Raw genomic sequence first — 13,494 nt, 5'->3', positions numbered from 1 at the left:
AAATGGAAAAACAAGTGAACATGACACACAAGCATCACAAGCAAAAGCGAGCATATTTTAGTTCTCGGCTAATGTCCGCCTTGTGTGTTTTGAAAAACAACGTGCACTGAGCGAGCACTCTCTTCTCACTATCAATAGTAGACATGCCTTAGTACCTTCTGATTGGCTACAAGTTTGTTATTGGACTCGGCTTGAATCTGTTTTGTAAAAAGGTTTTAAAATAACACTTACCCCACCTTTAATTCGCCAGAAAGTTTTTGCATTCACTTGAGGTGTTTTTTTCAAAAAAAGAATTAATGCTACTCATGGGAGATGGAAACACATTTGCCGAATAAATTCTGATATAGCGAACATTAAACCTACATGACTAATCGGCTCTTTCTGCTGATGGTGTTTTATTTACTGTTGGTTGCTAGGTTACCAATACCACTGTCATCCACTCAAACAACTTGATAGAAACACATCTAATTCATGTTTTTTACTTTTTGTTATTTTTATTTTTTCTTGCGAACTTTGAAAAGATTTCTTCTCGTTTGGATAAGATTCCAGCTAAGGAAACCTTATCTGAGAGAATATCTCAATTTAGTATAGAGATTAGTAAACAACTCAAAAAATCACAGCAAGATGGATAACTAGTAATTTCATAGTAAAATTACCTTAGCCAAGATGAAAGCTTCTGATTTAACAGGAAAAATCATACACAATTAGTGTATTGCTAAAATATTTTTAGGAGAAATGTAATATTATATTTCATAGCACTACACCGCTTCATAATTGATTATAATTGATTTATTACGTAAAAAGCCACATGATTTCAAACAGACAAAACCTCCTTGCTGTTAAGTAGTTTAAAAGTTTAACTTCGCTTAAAATTTAAAACTTAAAATTAACTTAATTTTACATTTAACTGTACATTATTACCAGTTAAAGAGGTCACATTGCAACTCTTTGTGATTTTAAGTTTTGATTGAACATGTTTCTTTTCTAAATTGTAAATTGTATGTGTATTTTATTCTGTAGTCCAGATGTTTTTGCAATACAGTAGACAAATTGCTCTTATGTTATTTTTATCTTTTTGTGGAAAAATGTTTTCTGGCAAAAAAATTTGCAGTGTGAGATTTTGTTCATTTACAGTGCCAGAGCATTTCTATCTGACATATAATGAACGTGTTTAAAAAAAGTCCCGCTGTTATAATTGTGTTATCCCCCCACGAAAAATAATAAAAATAACATTGTGTACGGTATCATTATGCAGCTGGTTCATTTTGTCACCTCCATAGATGGGAAGTAGATCCCGATATCACTCTTGTTTGTGCTTTAGAGATTTTTATTTTCTTTCTTGCATCTGTGTCCATTTGCAAATGTTTGCGTGGTTCTTTCCTAAGTCAAACAGTTGCACAATAACTAACATAATCACTGCAACACACACCCAACACGGCATCGGCTCTGGCTCTTTTTTTTACACTGATATTTTCAATGATTTATCCAATAATATTACTAGGGTCTTGTATGAGGTGAGGTGAATATTTGGTGACGTTGAAAGTTAAATTTGTTTTATTAGAGGATGTAAGAGCGACTGACTCCTGTAGAGGCTCTCGGCACAATAAAAGTCTTTAAAATTGAGCTATCAAATGGGAAACATTTCCTTTCAGCAGTGAATAAATGATTACACCAGAACTAAATCTCAAAGATCTTTTAAAATCTACATTATACATTTTAACAGGTTATCTTTTTTTGCAAAAAGCTATAAACCATATACTGTGCTGTCCACCAGTTCTCCTAAGGTTAAACCAGGTGGCTTTAATTAGGTTGCAGGAGAAACTCAATATTATGACACCTTTACTGCTACAATCAAGCATTTTCTTAATATTGAAATTGAAATACAAACAAAGTACAAGTTTGTCTTGCAGTTTAGCTTTATTTTTCCCAACCCGACACAATCAGACATTTCAGAAATCTAACACCATTAAAAGACAGAATATTAACCTCATTACATTATTCACCAACTACAGACACATCAACTATATTAAATTATGTGTGCAAGCCTCATCTTCAGCATTCATACAGCTTGTTGATCCTCAGGATGTCAGTTTTGGACATTCCCTGCCTTTGTCCAATTACCACAGTCTCATCAGGAATGGGAGTGATGGTTTCCAGCCAGGGCTGGATGGAGAAGGCTGTGTTTCCATAGTGCATGATAGAGCCGTAGTCATATGGAGTGTTTTGGTTGTTGGTGTTCTGTATCTGGAAGTTGTAGGCCATATCAGGAGAGATGTTTTCCCAGTTGATTTTGACATACTGGTCACGATCGCTCCTGGTTTGCTCGTGGTAGAAGCCCAGGGCATGATTGAGCTCATGTTGTACGATGCCATTGTAAACACAGCCGTTCCTGTTGAGGGAGACCACCTGTTTGCCACCAGTTCTTCCTAAATTAGAGAAGCACCTGAAAGGAGAGAGGAATAAAGGGGTTACATATTGATTATTTTTTTAAATAAAGCCTGTTAAATGTGTCTTGTTGGTATTGTGTGATTGTTCTCACCCATCTTTGTTCTCAATGCTGATGTAGTCGGTCTGAGTTGATCTAGCCACAAAGCGGATGCAGGTTTTGCTATTAAAGGTTGACATGGCGTTCGTAATCACTGATTTGTCATAATTAGCTGCAAAAAAGAATCACGGGTTTAAAATGACATAAATGAATCATAGATATATTCAATGAGTGAAGGAGATTCACGTACAGAATTCATTGCTCACTATGTAAGGGACTTCCACAATGTTGTTCGAGTTTTTCTTCCAGAAACAGTTGTTGTGGAAGCAGTAGAGAGCATTTCTGGTTTTAGGGAACACCAGATCTCCTTCAATCAAGACTTCAGAAGATCCTGTATTTCAAAAGAAACAGATTGGTGAAATAATCAATCTTCATAAATTCATATCACTTTTTAGAAATGTGACGCATTGCTTGCTTTATCTACAAGGTGCCTTACCATTGTTGGACTCCAAAATCTTTGTAGTAATGTCCACAATTTCAGGTTCTGATTCAAACACACAGTCAAACCTCTGCTCCTAGTGGTAGAAATAGAGATGTTTAAAACAACTCATTTGGGGAATTTAATCATTTAAGGGAGAGACTAGACAGGATCTTACCATGAGAGGAGACGCCTGAGAGATGCCAAACAGCAGCAGCAGAATGGAGAGGGACACTCTTGTGTCCATGTTGCCTCAGTGTGTGGAGATGTTCAGGATGCTCCTGTGCTGAGGTTTGATGCCTGTGAGCTGTTCTGTCTGGATTTTATATTCACTTGAGTAGGTGGGTCTACTGGGGGATTATGGGTTGGGTTTTAGTGTCCACAGACTAAAATGTGTACCTACAGGGAGGAAACTTTAACCTCGCCTGTTGGTCCAAAACTTTGCACAATCATAGAATATGCCTCAGTTTGTTTAACTAATTCACTAAAATGGACATGCTGTAGCTTTTGGACTTTACCACTTACCGTTAGACAGTGGTGTACAGGGATATTCCATCATCGACTCCAGCAACGAGGTGGCCGTGTCGATGCCTCCTTTTCTTCCCAAACTCGCCGGTTTATGTCCGTAGAGGACGTCCATCATATCGAACCACTTCCATTTCTTTCTGTGAACACCACTCAGGCTATCGTGGTCTTTCACCTTACAGTAGTCACTCAGCAGTTTCTTACTTTTAAAGGACAACTATGGTGAGAAATTAACCTAGGGGTAATTAACAGATGGTTACCAAGTAGAACATTCTCTAGGATGCGTTTTCATACAATTTTTAAAGTTTTATCTCTAAAAATAGATTAGCTTATAACGTTTATCAATGGGGCACAGGGTAAGTGAAATGAAATCGCTAGTTAATACCACTAACAAGGCTCAAAATAGCCTCACACTAACACAGTAGCATAATGAGGGTCCCTACATGCAAACTGTAGCATTGGGAACAGTGCTACAGTGTACAAAGTGTACAAACAGTTTAATAAGAAGATACTTTCTAAAGACATTGCATTACGTGTTTACGGTCAGGCGCCATCTTGGAAAACGACGAGTCAAGCCACGAACGCTGTGCTAAGGGAGCTGGTTGATAGGAATTAAGTTTCTGAAATTAATTACACGGACATTTTTATTTTTATTCATTTATTTTCTCTGTTGCATTCAATGCTTTCTTCCTGAAACAACGGACCATATAAGATTCCAAGTCACAGTTCATCACTTAGCACAGCGTTCCTGGCTCGACTAGCCAAGACTATTTTCCAAGATGGCGCCTGTCCGTAAATGTGTAATGTACAGTGATTATAAAGTATCTTCTTATAAAATGGTTTGTACACTTGCAAAGTTCTCAATTCTTCGATTTGCATGTAGGGACCCTCATTATGCTACTGTGTTAGTGTGAGGCTATTTTTAGCCTTGTTAGTGGTATTAACTAGTGATTTAATTTCACTTACCCTTTGCCCCATAGACAAGCGTTATAAGCTAATCTGTTTTTAGAGATAAAACTCTTTACATTCGATTTTCATGAAAACGCATCCCAGAGAACGATCTACTCGGTAACCATCTGTTAATTACCCCTAGGTTCATTGCTCAACGGAGTTGTTCTTTAATATGCCACTGCTCTGATGTCCGCTGAAACCTCTCGGTAGCCATAGAAACATGCTGAAAAACCTTTTTTGTTTCTCACCATGCCATCGAGTTCCCTTAAATTTGTACCCTTTCTTTACCGAGGATACCCAGCAAGGTCTGCACCTCCTGGGTCGACCATGGAAACGTTAAGCTGCGCACCGACATTGTTTTGCAATCTTGTGATTTAGAAATGACGCCTCTTGCGTTGTCAATCCCCCTGTGCGTGCGCAAGTGACGTTTCTGTGTCAAACAATCAGCAGCGTTCTGCAGTGAGTCTAGCTCCACCCTTTAGTACCGTACCACTGTGCTAGGTACCCCAACGGAAGGGTACCAAAAAAAGTGGTATGGTACGGTTCGGTATTTTGGTACCAGTCACAACTTTTGACAGTGTAAACATAAATAAATGCATACCATACCAAACCGTACTGTAACGCTCAGTGGAAACGAGCCATTAGTGAGACTTGTGTTGAACTAAAGGGAGTGCACTCTATGTTAAGTCCAAAGCTTTGCAGAATCAATGAAGGTACCCAAACTTGTTTAACAAAATCATTCATCAAGGGGATGGGCTTCTTCATTTTTTATTTTACATTTATTTGGGAATAAAAATCGTGTCTCAACCTTATCATTACATCAGCTCTATAGATGCATCAGTTGCTCTAGCCATGCCTGGAGTGGTAACCTTCATCTCTGCAAAGGATGTTCCTGGTCAGAATCGAAGACTATGGTTCAACAACCCAGAGGAGCTTTTTGCAGAAGAGGAGGTACCACAATAATTGTTTTTTGGTTTAGCGATACATCTGAATACTAAATTATTCCTACCTCAGATAAGATGTTTCAAGCTTTAATATCCATCAACAGTGATCTTTTTATTGTTTTATTTCAGCTACATTGCAATGTTGCGTCTTATCTGTTTACTCTTTCCAGGTCATCTGTGTGGGGCAGATTATTGGCGCCATTGTGGCTGAGACCAGAGAACAAGCCAAAAGAGCAGCTGACCAGGTGGCCATTGCTTACCAGGACATCCAACCTATCTTTTTCACTATTGAGGTATTACAAAATTAAATTAACAAAACACTTAATATGGTGCTAAAGTTCAGGAGTAGCACTTATATTTTTTTCCAGCTAATCACAACACCACAACATCTTTGTTTTTTATTAAGGAGGCCATAGAACACCAGTCCTTTTTTGACCCTAAGAGAAAACTGGAAAGAGGAAATGTCGAAGAAGCATTTGAGAAAGTTGACCACATACTGGAGGGTTTGTACAATTAAATATGAATCTTTCATTTGAATCAGATTTAAATCTGAATCTCTTTATAAAGAAATCTTTTAAAACTGTTATGTGCTTCTTATTTTCTCAATACAATGTAAAAAAATCCTTCATATATATTAATAAGCATATCTCACAGGTGAGATGTATATGGGAGGCCAGGAACATTTCTATATGGAAACTCAAGGATTGATTGTGATTCCTAAGGGAGAGGCAAGTGAAATGGAGCTCTTTGTTGCCAGTCAGCATGCAGCTTATACTCAGGTCTGTATTACCTAATGACATACATTGATGAATATGATTCAATATAAAGATATAATTTTTAAAATCATAAATCTGCCAAAATCCACCAAATTCACTTTTTAAAAAGTTTTTTTTTATTTTGATATAAGGAGGATACTTTTACATAATCTCACCCCAGTATTGACATCATTTCCTTTTTTTAAACAACAGGAAGTTGTGGGTATCACTCTTGGAATTGACTCCAATAAGATCACATGTCATGTGAAGAGGCTGGGAGGTGGATTTGGTGGTAAAGTCATGAAGATTGCATCATTATCCGCCATCGCTGCTACGGCCGCTTTCAAGTATGGCAAAATGAAACTCTTAAGCTCTTAACTTTTAAGAGAATGGCATTTCCTTAAGTGTATTTGCTTTTATTTATGTACATTTGATCCACAGGACTGGCCGTGCCGTGCGATGTGTACTAGAACGTGGCGATGACATGCTCATCACCAGTGGCAGGTCCCCTTTCTTGGGGAAGTACAAGGTAATTTGGTGTAATGGATAATAGTATTTTGACATCACTGGACAACTGTGCATTGCAACAGCTTAATTACCATTTTTTTCTACAGGTTGGATACATGAATGACGGAACAATCCTGGCTGCTGACATCACATACTACAGTAATGGAGGATGCACTCTGGACGAATCCTCTTTTGTATGTTGGTTTTTCATACTTTTCGGACAAATTTAACATTTATTATCAGGCAATCTGAAAATACTGAAATTCAAATAATACTGATAAAACTGTGAGCAAGGCTTGTAAAGAAAAACACTATCATGGATCCAAGTTAAGTTCCAATTCCCATGTAAGTTAGTCTCCAAGTAACACACTGTTTACCATTTGTAATTTCCAACCAGATCATGGAGAAAGCACTCCTTCACATGGATAATGGTTACAAGATCCCTCATCTACGTGGACGTGGACTGGTGTGCAAGACCTACTTACCCTCATACACAGCCTTCCGTGGCTTTGGTGGACCTCAAGGTTTGACCATCATTGAAAGTGTGCTACATGAGGTGGCAGTCAAGTGTGGCTTGCCTACACATCAGGTGGGGCCTTTTTGAAAACAGAACAAGTTGGTTAAACATACTTCATATTGTGTTTTAATGGATGTTAAAGTGTTGATTCAAGGTGTTATTGAGTTGTTGAGGTTGCTTCTGAGGTATAGTCCTTGTAATAAGTATCAGTTCTACTTCAAAATTCTACTTTACAGGTGAGAGACATAAACTTGTACAAGGATGATAAATGCTACACCCACCACAAGCAGCTCTTTTCCCCCCATGACATGGTGCGGTGCTGGAACGAGTGTTTAGAGAAATCCGACTATACCCATCGATGCCTGTTTATCGAGGAGTTTAACACCCACAACCACTGGAGGAAGCGAGGGATCTCCATTGTCCCACTGAAGTTTGGAATTGGATTCTCCAAGGGCTTCTATAACCAGGTGGGTAAAAACTTGTGAGATTGCTCATAAAACGGCACAGTTTGGTTTGAAGCTTCACACGACAACACTGCTTAGTTTGAAGTTAACACTCACATGTAGAATATCCAATGTTGGAAAATTTTCTTGGCATTCTCTTCAGGGAGCAGCATCGGTGAACATCTACAAAGATGGATCGATTCTCATCTCTCATGGGGGAACTGAGATGGGTCAAGGTATCAACACCAAAGCTATACAGGTAACGACGAGTCTCAGTTTTAAACAATGGATCCAAATACATACATCACATTCCAGTTGCAAGGTAATGTTAATCTTCGTCCAATTGCAGATTGCCAGTCGTATTTTGAAGGTTCCAATGTCTCTGATTCACATCAAGGAAACCTGCACGGGAAACGTGCCCAATGCTGCACCATCTGCTGCGTCCTTTGGCACGGATGCTGTCGGGATGGCGGTCAAAGTATACAGTCATCCATTTACAAGTATTTATGTATGGTTTTTTTTCACACCTGAAATTGTAATATTTTGCACGTAGAATGGTTGTGAGAAACTAATGAGACGTCTGGAACCACTCATTAAGAAACATCCACAATTCACCTGGCAGCAAATGGTTAGTAATAGTCACATTCAAATACTCAATCGTATAATAGAAAATGAATTAAAGATGTTACAATGACAGCCAAATGAGAATCACTTGCCTGCTATGTTTCCAGGTGGTGGAAGCATATTGCCAGAAGATTAGTTTGTCAGCAACAGGTTTCTTTATGTAAGTGTTTGACCTTGTGGTTGCATAAATATAAAATAAATAACAAAAAGACATATTTAACAAATAAATTATACTTATATTAATTATACAGGGGACCCCACACCAGTGTTGACTGGGAGAACAGTGAGGGCAACGCATACTATTATTTTACTTTCGGTGCCTGTTGCTCAGAGGTGGAAATTGACTGCTTGACAGGAGATCACAAGGTGCTTGTCTTTTTATTCTTTGTAAAAAAAAAAAAAGCATTAATTTAAAAATGACCTAAATTTGGCCATGGAATGCAGTGTGATACGTTATATTAAAGATTCATAAGTAGTTATTTATATTTATGCATTTGGCAGACGCTTTCATCCAAAGCGACTTACATTGCATTCAAGGTACTCATTTTACATTATTGTCAGTTCTTGCTTTCCCTGGGAATCAAACCCATGACCTTGGCGTTGCTAGCGCCATGCTCTGCTGGTTGAGCTACAGGAAAGGCATGATATGTCACTGACCTAGATTCTTAAGGCTGAAACTTTTCTGGTTATTTGTGAGTACGTCAGAGGTTGCATTAGACTTACGCAGTCCGTATACATGGTGGTAAAAAGTCTGTTATAATCTAATATTAGCCTACCCATCATTTTAATTTCATATTTTATTATTAATAAGCCATTTAATAGGCTCCGTTTTTGTTCATTTTTCCATTCTTATGCACATACTTAGAGGACAAGCATAGGCTTGATTATACATTTATTTACTGTATTTATGAAGAGAAAGTTGAAAAGAGATGTTGGGTCACCTCACAAGTTTCATCTTCGTCCAAAAAGTTGCTATAAGCTTTGTTACTTTTGATATGAAACAAAGTCTCAGATTTTAAATTCTGTCCATTTTATCAAAATATTCAAACAATAAATACCGTTTTGGCACTCTTTAATGTGGTGGAGTGAAGCGAGTGAATTTGATCATCCCTTCCATTACAGAACAAAATAAACATGAATGGACATCAGAAATACATTGAAAGATACAGTCCAATTTCCTGAAATCCATATCATTGCTCATGTAAATTGCTCAATCAGTGTTTCAATCAGAAAGACGTTAATAAAACAGCTTAACAACATCACCTAAATCAGAAAAGCCATTAGTTGACCATTGATAGTCAGCAAGAGCACACTCGCCACCAAGTGGACAGGGGATTACAGTTACAAGGTACAATACTTGGTTAATGTTTAAGTAATCTGTTAATGCAGCCTCTGGCGTACATCCACGGTTTGAATATCAACATTTTGTGGGCTTTGAAATTATTTTTTACAGAACATTAGGACTGATATTGTGATGGATGTTGGTCGGAGCATAAACCCTGCTCTGGATGTTGGACAGGTATGAAAGTTATTTTATTTTTGTACCTTATACGCAAACATAGTAAATTAGGGTGTAAGATTAAACTGCACAGAATATGAATAATATTTCTACATTTCTTCTGAAAAAAAAAAGATATATGCTTTGTATTATTTGGCAAATCCGTCACTATTCAGTTAGTAAGACTGTGCGTGTTTACAGGTTGAGGGTGGTTTCGTCCAGGGAATTGGCCTCTACACTATAGAAGAGCTAAATTTTTCCCCTGAGGGCGTGTTGTTGACCAGGGGTCCCTCTCAGTATAAAATCCCAGCTCTGTGTGATGTCCCGCCTCAGCTTAACGTGCATCTGTTGAGCAACGCAAACAATCCTCACGCCATCTACTCCTCAAAGGTAAGACAAAACCCACCTGAATGTCAACACAATATGTTGAAACAAAACAGGATATTTGTGCACAGTGGAAATTTGAATTAATGTTGAAATATTGGTTGAAAAGTTTGTTTTTAAATTTTTAGGGGATCGGGGAGCCTCCTGTATTTTTTGGCTGCACTTTGTTCTTTGCCATTAAAGAAGCGATTGCGGCTGCACGGAGGGAGAGAGGCCTGAGTGACAGTTTCCCTTTCTCTTCACCTGCAACTGCAGAAAAGATACGCATGGCCTGTGAAGACTGCTTTTCTAGGATGGTGGGTGAACAGTGTGACTAAATTCATATGAAAAAAAAACAAAACTATTATATTAATATATACACTGATGATTGGTCAGGCATTATATTATGACCACTGACGAGTGAAGTGAAGAACACTGATTCTCCCTTCATCACTGCACCTGCTAGTGGGTGAGATACAGTCCCTGACAAAAGTCTTGTCGCTTGTGTACAAATTGACCTAAAGTGCCGCTGAAATATATTTCCAATGAAGATTTTTTTTTTACAAGAAATGGCTCATTTTAATCCCACCAGCTTTTGTGATAATGTTTCAGTGAAAAACTAAACTTTCAAAAAGTATTCTAATATTCACAGCTTGGTAAAGCCCATTGAGTCAATTTTTGCAAAGACATAAGTGTTGTCACCTTGTCATATGAGCTTCACCTGTGACTAATAATGGATCAATTAGGTCTCAAGTGTGTATAAAAAGAACCCCAGTACACTAGACCTTCACGTCAACTGCAACTAGACCTCTGCAAACATGCCTAAGATTCACCCTGAGACTAAAGTTTTGATTATCAAGAGGCTGAAGACCAGATCCACTGCTGATGTGGCAGACACCTTCAATGTGTCTCAGCGTCAAGTACAGAGGATTAAAAAAAAGATTTGAAGAGACTGGAGACTGGCTTTTTGACAAGCCCAGGTCAGGCAGACCCCGCAAGACAACTGCTCAAGAGGACCGTTTGTTGGCTCGAAAATCCAAGGCTAGCCCATTTTCCACTGCAGCAGAGCTCCACGAGACCTGGTCACCTGAAGTCCCTGTGTTAACCAGAACAGTTTGTCGGATTCTGTCTCGAAATGGCCTCCCTGGTCGAATCAGTGCCCAGAAGCCAGCACTAAACCAAAAGACAATTGAAAAACTGTGTGGCATTTGCCAAGGCCCACAGCCTTCTAAAAGGATGGACGCAGGAAAAGTGGCAGAAGGTGGATTTTCAGATGAATCTTCTGTTGAATTACACCACAGTCGCCGCAAATATTGCAGGAGACCTACTGGTGCCCGAATGGATCCGAGATTCACCCAGAAAACAGTGAAGTTTGGTGGCGGAAAAATCATGGTCTGGGGTTACATCCAGTATGGGGGTGTGCGAGAGATCTGCAGGCAACATCAATAGTCTAAAATACCAAGAAATCTTAGCTACCTCTTATATTCCCAACCATAAAAGAGGCCAAATTCTGCAGCAGGACAGTGCTCCATCGCATACTTCCATCTCCACATCAAAGTTCCTCAAGGCGAAGAAGATCAAGATGCTCCAGGATTGGCCAGCCTAGTCACCAGACATGAACATCATTGAGCATGTGGGGTAGGATGAAAGAGGACGCATGGAAGACGAAACCAAAGAATATTGATGAACTCTGAGAGGCATGCAAGACTGCTTTCTTAGCTATTCCTGATGACTTCATCAATAAATTGTATGAATCCTTGCCAAACCGCATGGATGCAGTCCTTCAAGCTCATGGAAGTCATACAAGATATTAAATTTGGATCTCACAGCACCACAACTTAATTTGCTGACATATTTTTGTATTTGCAGTAAATTTGTTCAATTTCTGTATAGGCGACAAAACTTTTGTCTTGCCAAAATTTGACCTTTCTGTCTTGATTAAATGATAAATATTTTTTCTGTGAAAATTATTTATTTCAGTGCATTAAACATCATTTGGGAGGGTTTTAGCTTTTCATATGAGCTATTTCTAACACCAATGAATTAATTAAAAGTCAGGTTAATATCAGGTATTTCTAGAAAATAGATAAGCGACAAGACTTTTGTCAGGGACTGTATATTAGGCAGCAAGTAAACATTTTGTCCTCAAAGTTGATGTGTTAGAAGCAGGAAAAATGGCCAAGCGTGAGGATATGATTGAGTTTGACAAGGGCCAAATTGTGATGGCTAGACGACTGGGTATCGTCTTGTATCACGGTCTGCACGGTCTATCAAAAGTGGCTCAAGGAACAGTGGTGAATTGGTGGCCATTAGCGGCCAAGGCTCATTGATGCACATGGGGAGCGAAGGTTGGCCTGTGTGGTTTGATCAAACAGACGAGCTAATGTAACTCAAATTGCTCAATAATTATATGCTGGTTCGGATAGAAAGGTGTCAGAATACACAGTGCAACACAGTTTGTTGCGTATGGGGTCAGGTCTTCTGACCCCAGTCCACTACCGTAAGTGCCAACAGTGGGTACATGAGAATTAGAACTGGACCACGGAGCAATGAAAGAAGGTGGCCTGGTCTTATGAATCACGGTTTCTTTTGCATCACGTGGATGGCCGGGTGTGCATGTCGCTTACCTTAGGGAACACATGGCAGCCAGTGGAGGCAGTGTGATGCTGAGGAAACCTTGGGTCCTGCCATCCATGTGGATGTTACTTTGTCACGTGCCACCTACATAAGCCTTGTTGCAGACCATGTACACACTTTCATGGAAACAGTATTCCCTGATGGCTGTGGCCTCTTTCAGCAGGATAATGAACCCTGCCATAAAGCAAATATAAAGCATCTGTGGGATGTGCTGAACAAACAAGTCCGATCCATGGAGGCCCCACCTCGCAACTTACAGGACTTAAAGAATCTGCTGCTAACATCCTGGTGCCAGATACCCCAACACACCTTTAGGGGTCTAGTAGAGTCTATGCCTCGACAGGTCAGAGCTGTTTTTGCAGCAAAAGGGGAAAGGGGAACCAACACAATATTGCAATATTGAGAAGGTGGTCATAATGTTATGCCTGGTCAGTGTGTTTATATATATATATTATATATGTAGATATAAAATCTTATATATAACTATTTTTCCTTACAGAATCCAGGGGACAAGAACGTAAAAATCAAACCCTGGGCTATTAATGTGTGAACAGAAACATTTTAGTTGCTTGCCTCGCCTAAACAAGCTGTCACTTCCTTTACATTGTTGGAAATTTTGACCTCATACACTGGTTATTAACTCAAAATATTAACCTTAGATAACATGTCAGGGACTGTATATTATATAATATAATATATAATATTTTTACTGTGCAGTTAATGTTTTATAAAACCAATAAGTAACTTGCTTAAATAAATCAATGGTA

General features: G+C 38.8%; 3 protein-coding genes across 3 annotated transcripts in view; 1 reads left to right on the top strand and 2 right to left on the bottom strand.

Moving 5' to 3' along the window:
- LOC137040262 (hatching enzyme 1.2-like) overlaps window positions 1–8,064 on the bottom strand; it is a 28,487-nt gene extending 20,423 nt beyond the window's left edge. Inside the window, exons 1-4 of the mRNA XM_067415742.1 lie at window positions 7,909–8,064; window positions 7,723–7,826; window positions 7,444–7,619; window positions 7,131–7,241 (exon numbers count right to left, since the gene is read on the bottom strand). The gene's annotated coding sequence lies outside the window, so the exon portion shown is untranslated. The remainder of the gene's footprint in view (window positions 1–7,130; window positions 7,242–7,443; window positions 7,620–7,722; window positions 7,827–7,908) is intronic.
- The window catches only part of aox5 (aldehyde oxidase 5), a 65,111-nt gene extending 51,730 nt beyond the window's left edge, over window positions 1–13,381 (top strand). The window contains exons 18-35 of the mRNA XM_067415740.1: window positions 5,264–5,390; window positions 5,554–5,676; window positions 5,790–5,886; window positions 6,038–6,162; window positions 6,352–6,485; window positions 6,580–6,667; window positions 6,753–6,839; window positions 7,043–7,234; window positions 7,399–7,629; window positions 7,769–7,864; window positions 7,955–8,083; window positions 8,159–8,233; window positions 8,337–8,389; window positions 8,481–8,595; window positions 9,683–9,748; window positions 9,929–10,117; window positions 10,240–10,407; window positions 13,227–13,381. Of these exons, the coding sequence (XP_067271841.1) occupies window positions 5,264–5,390; window positions 5,554–5,676; window positions 5,790–5,886; window positions 6,038–6,162; window positions 6,352–6,485; window positions 6,580–6,667; window positions 6,753–6,839; window positions 7,043–7,234; window positions 7,399–7,629; window positions 7,769–7,864; window positions 7,955–8,083; window positions 8,159–8,233; window positions 8,337–8,389; window positions 8,481–8,595; window positions 9,683–9,748; window positions 9,929–10,117; window positions 10,240–10,407; window positions 13,227–13,277 (2,146 nt within the window). The 3' untranslated portion in view covers window positions 13,278–13,381. The remainder of the gene's footprint in view (window positions 1–5,263; window positions 5,391–5,553; window positions 5,677–5,789; window positions 5,887–6,037; window positions 6,163–6,351; window positions 6,486–6,579; window positions 6,668–6,752; window positions 6,840–7,042; window positions 7,235–7,398; window positions 7,630–7,768; window positions 7,865–7,954; window positions 8,084–8,158; window positions 8,234–8,336; window positions 8,390–8,480; window positions 8,596–9,682; window positions 9,749–9,928; window positions 10,118–10,239; window positions 10,408–13,226) is intronic.
- On the bottom strand, window positions 1,992–3,716 carry LOC137040263 (hatching enzyme 1.2-like). Its single transcript, XM_067415743.1, has 6 exons — window positions 3,489–3,716; window positions 3,142–3,313; window positions 2,982–3,060; window positions 2,736–2,876; window positions 2,540–2,657; window positions 1,992–2,443 (listed from the first exon to the last, which is right to left on the bottom strand). Exons 2-6 carry the CDS (start codon window positions 3,208–3,210, stop codon window positions 2,053–2,055), a joined length of 798 nt encoding a protein of 265 aa, XP_067271844.1. The 5' UTR covers window positions 3,211–3,313; window positions 3,489–3,716; the 3' UTR covers window positions 1,992–2,052.
- Window positions 13,382–13,494: the final 113 nt, after the last annotated feature.

This window comes from Pseudorasbora parva, chromosome 14 (assembly GCF_024679245.1).
Source record: "Pseudorasbora parva isolate DD20220531a chromosome 14, ASM2467924v1, whole genome shotgun sequence".
Taxonomy (NCBI): Eukaryota; Metazoa; Chordata; class Actinopteri; order Cypriniformes; family Gobionidae; genus Pseudorasbora; species Pseudorasbora parva.
This window is presented reverse-complemented; position numbering and strand designations above follow the sequence as displayed.

Bases quoted from the DNA above. Each gene is read 5' to 3' on its own strand.
- LOC137040263 (XM_067415743.1), bottom strand. From the start codon at position 3,210: ATGGACACAAGAGTGTCCCTCTCCATTCTGCTGCTGCTGTTTGGCATC. The intron at 2,877-2,981 runs GTAAGGCACCTT...TTTGAAATACAG, and splicing joins GATTTTGGAGTCCAACAATG to GATCTTCTGAAGTCTTGATT. The intron at 2,658-2,735 runs GTACGTGAATCT...TCTTTTTTGCAG, and splicing joins CATAGTGAGCAATGAATTCT to CTAATTATGACAAATCAGTG.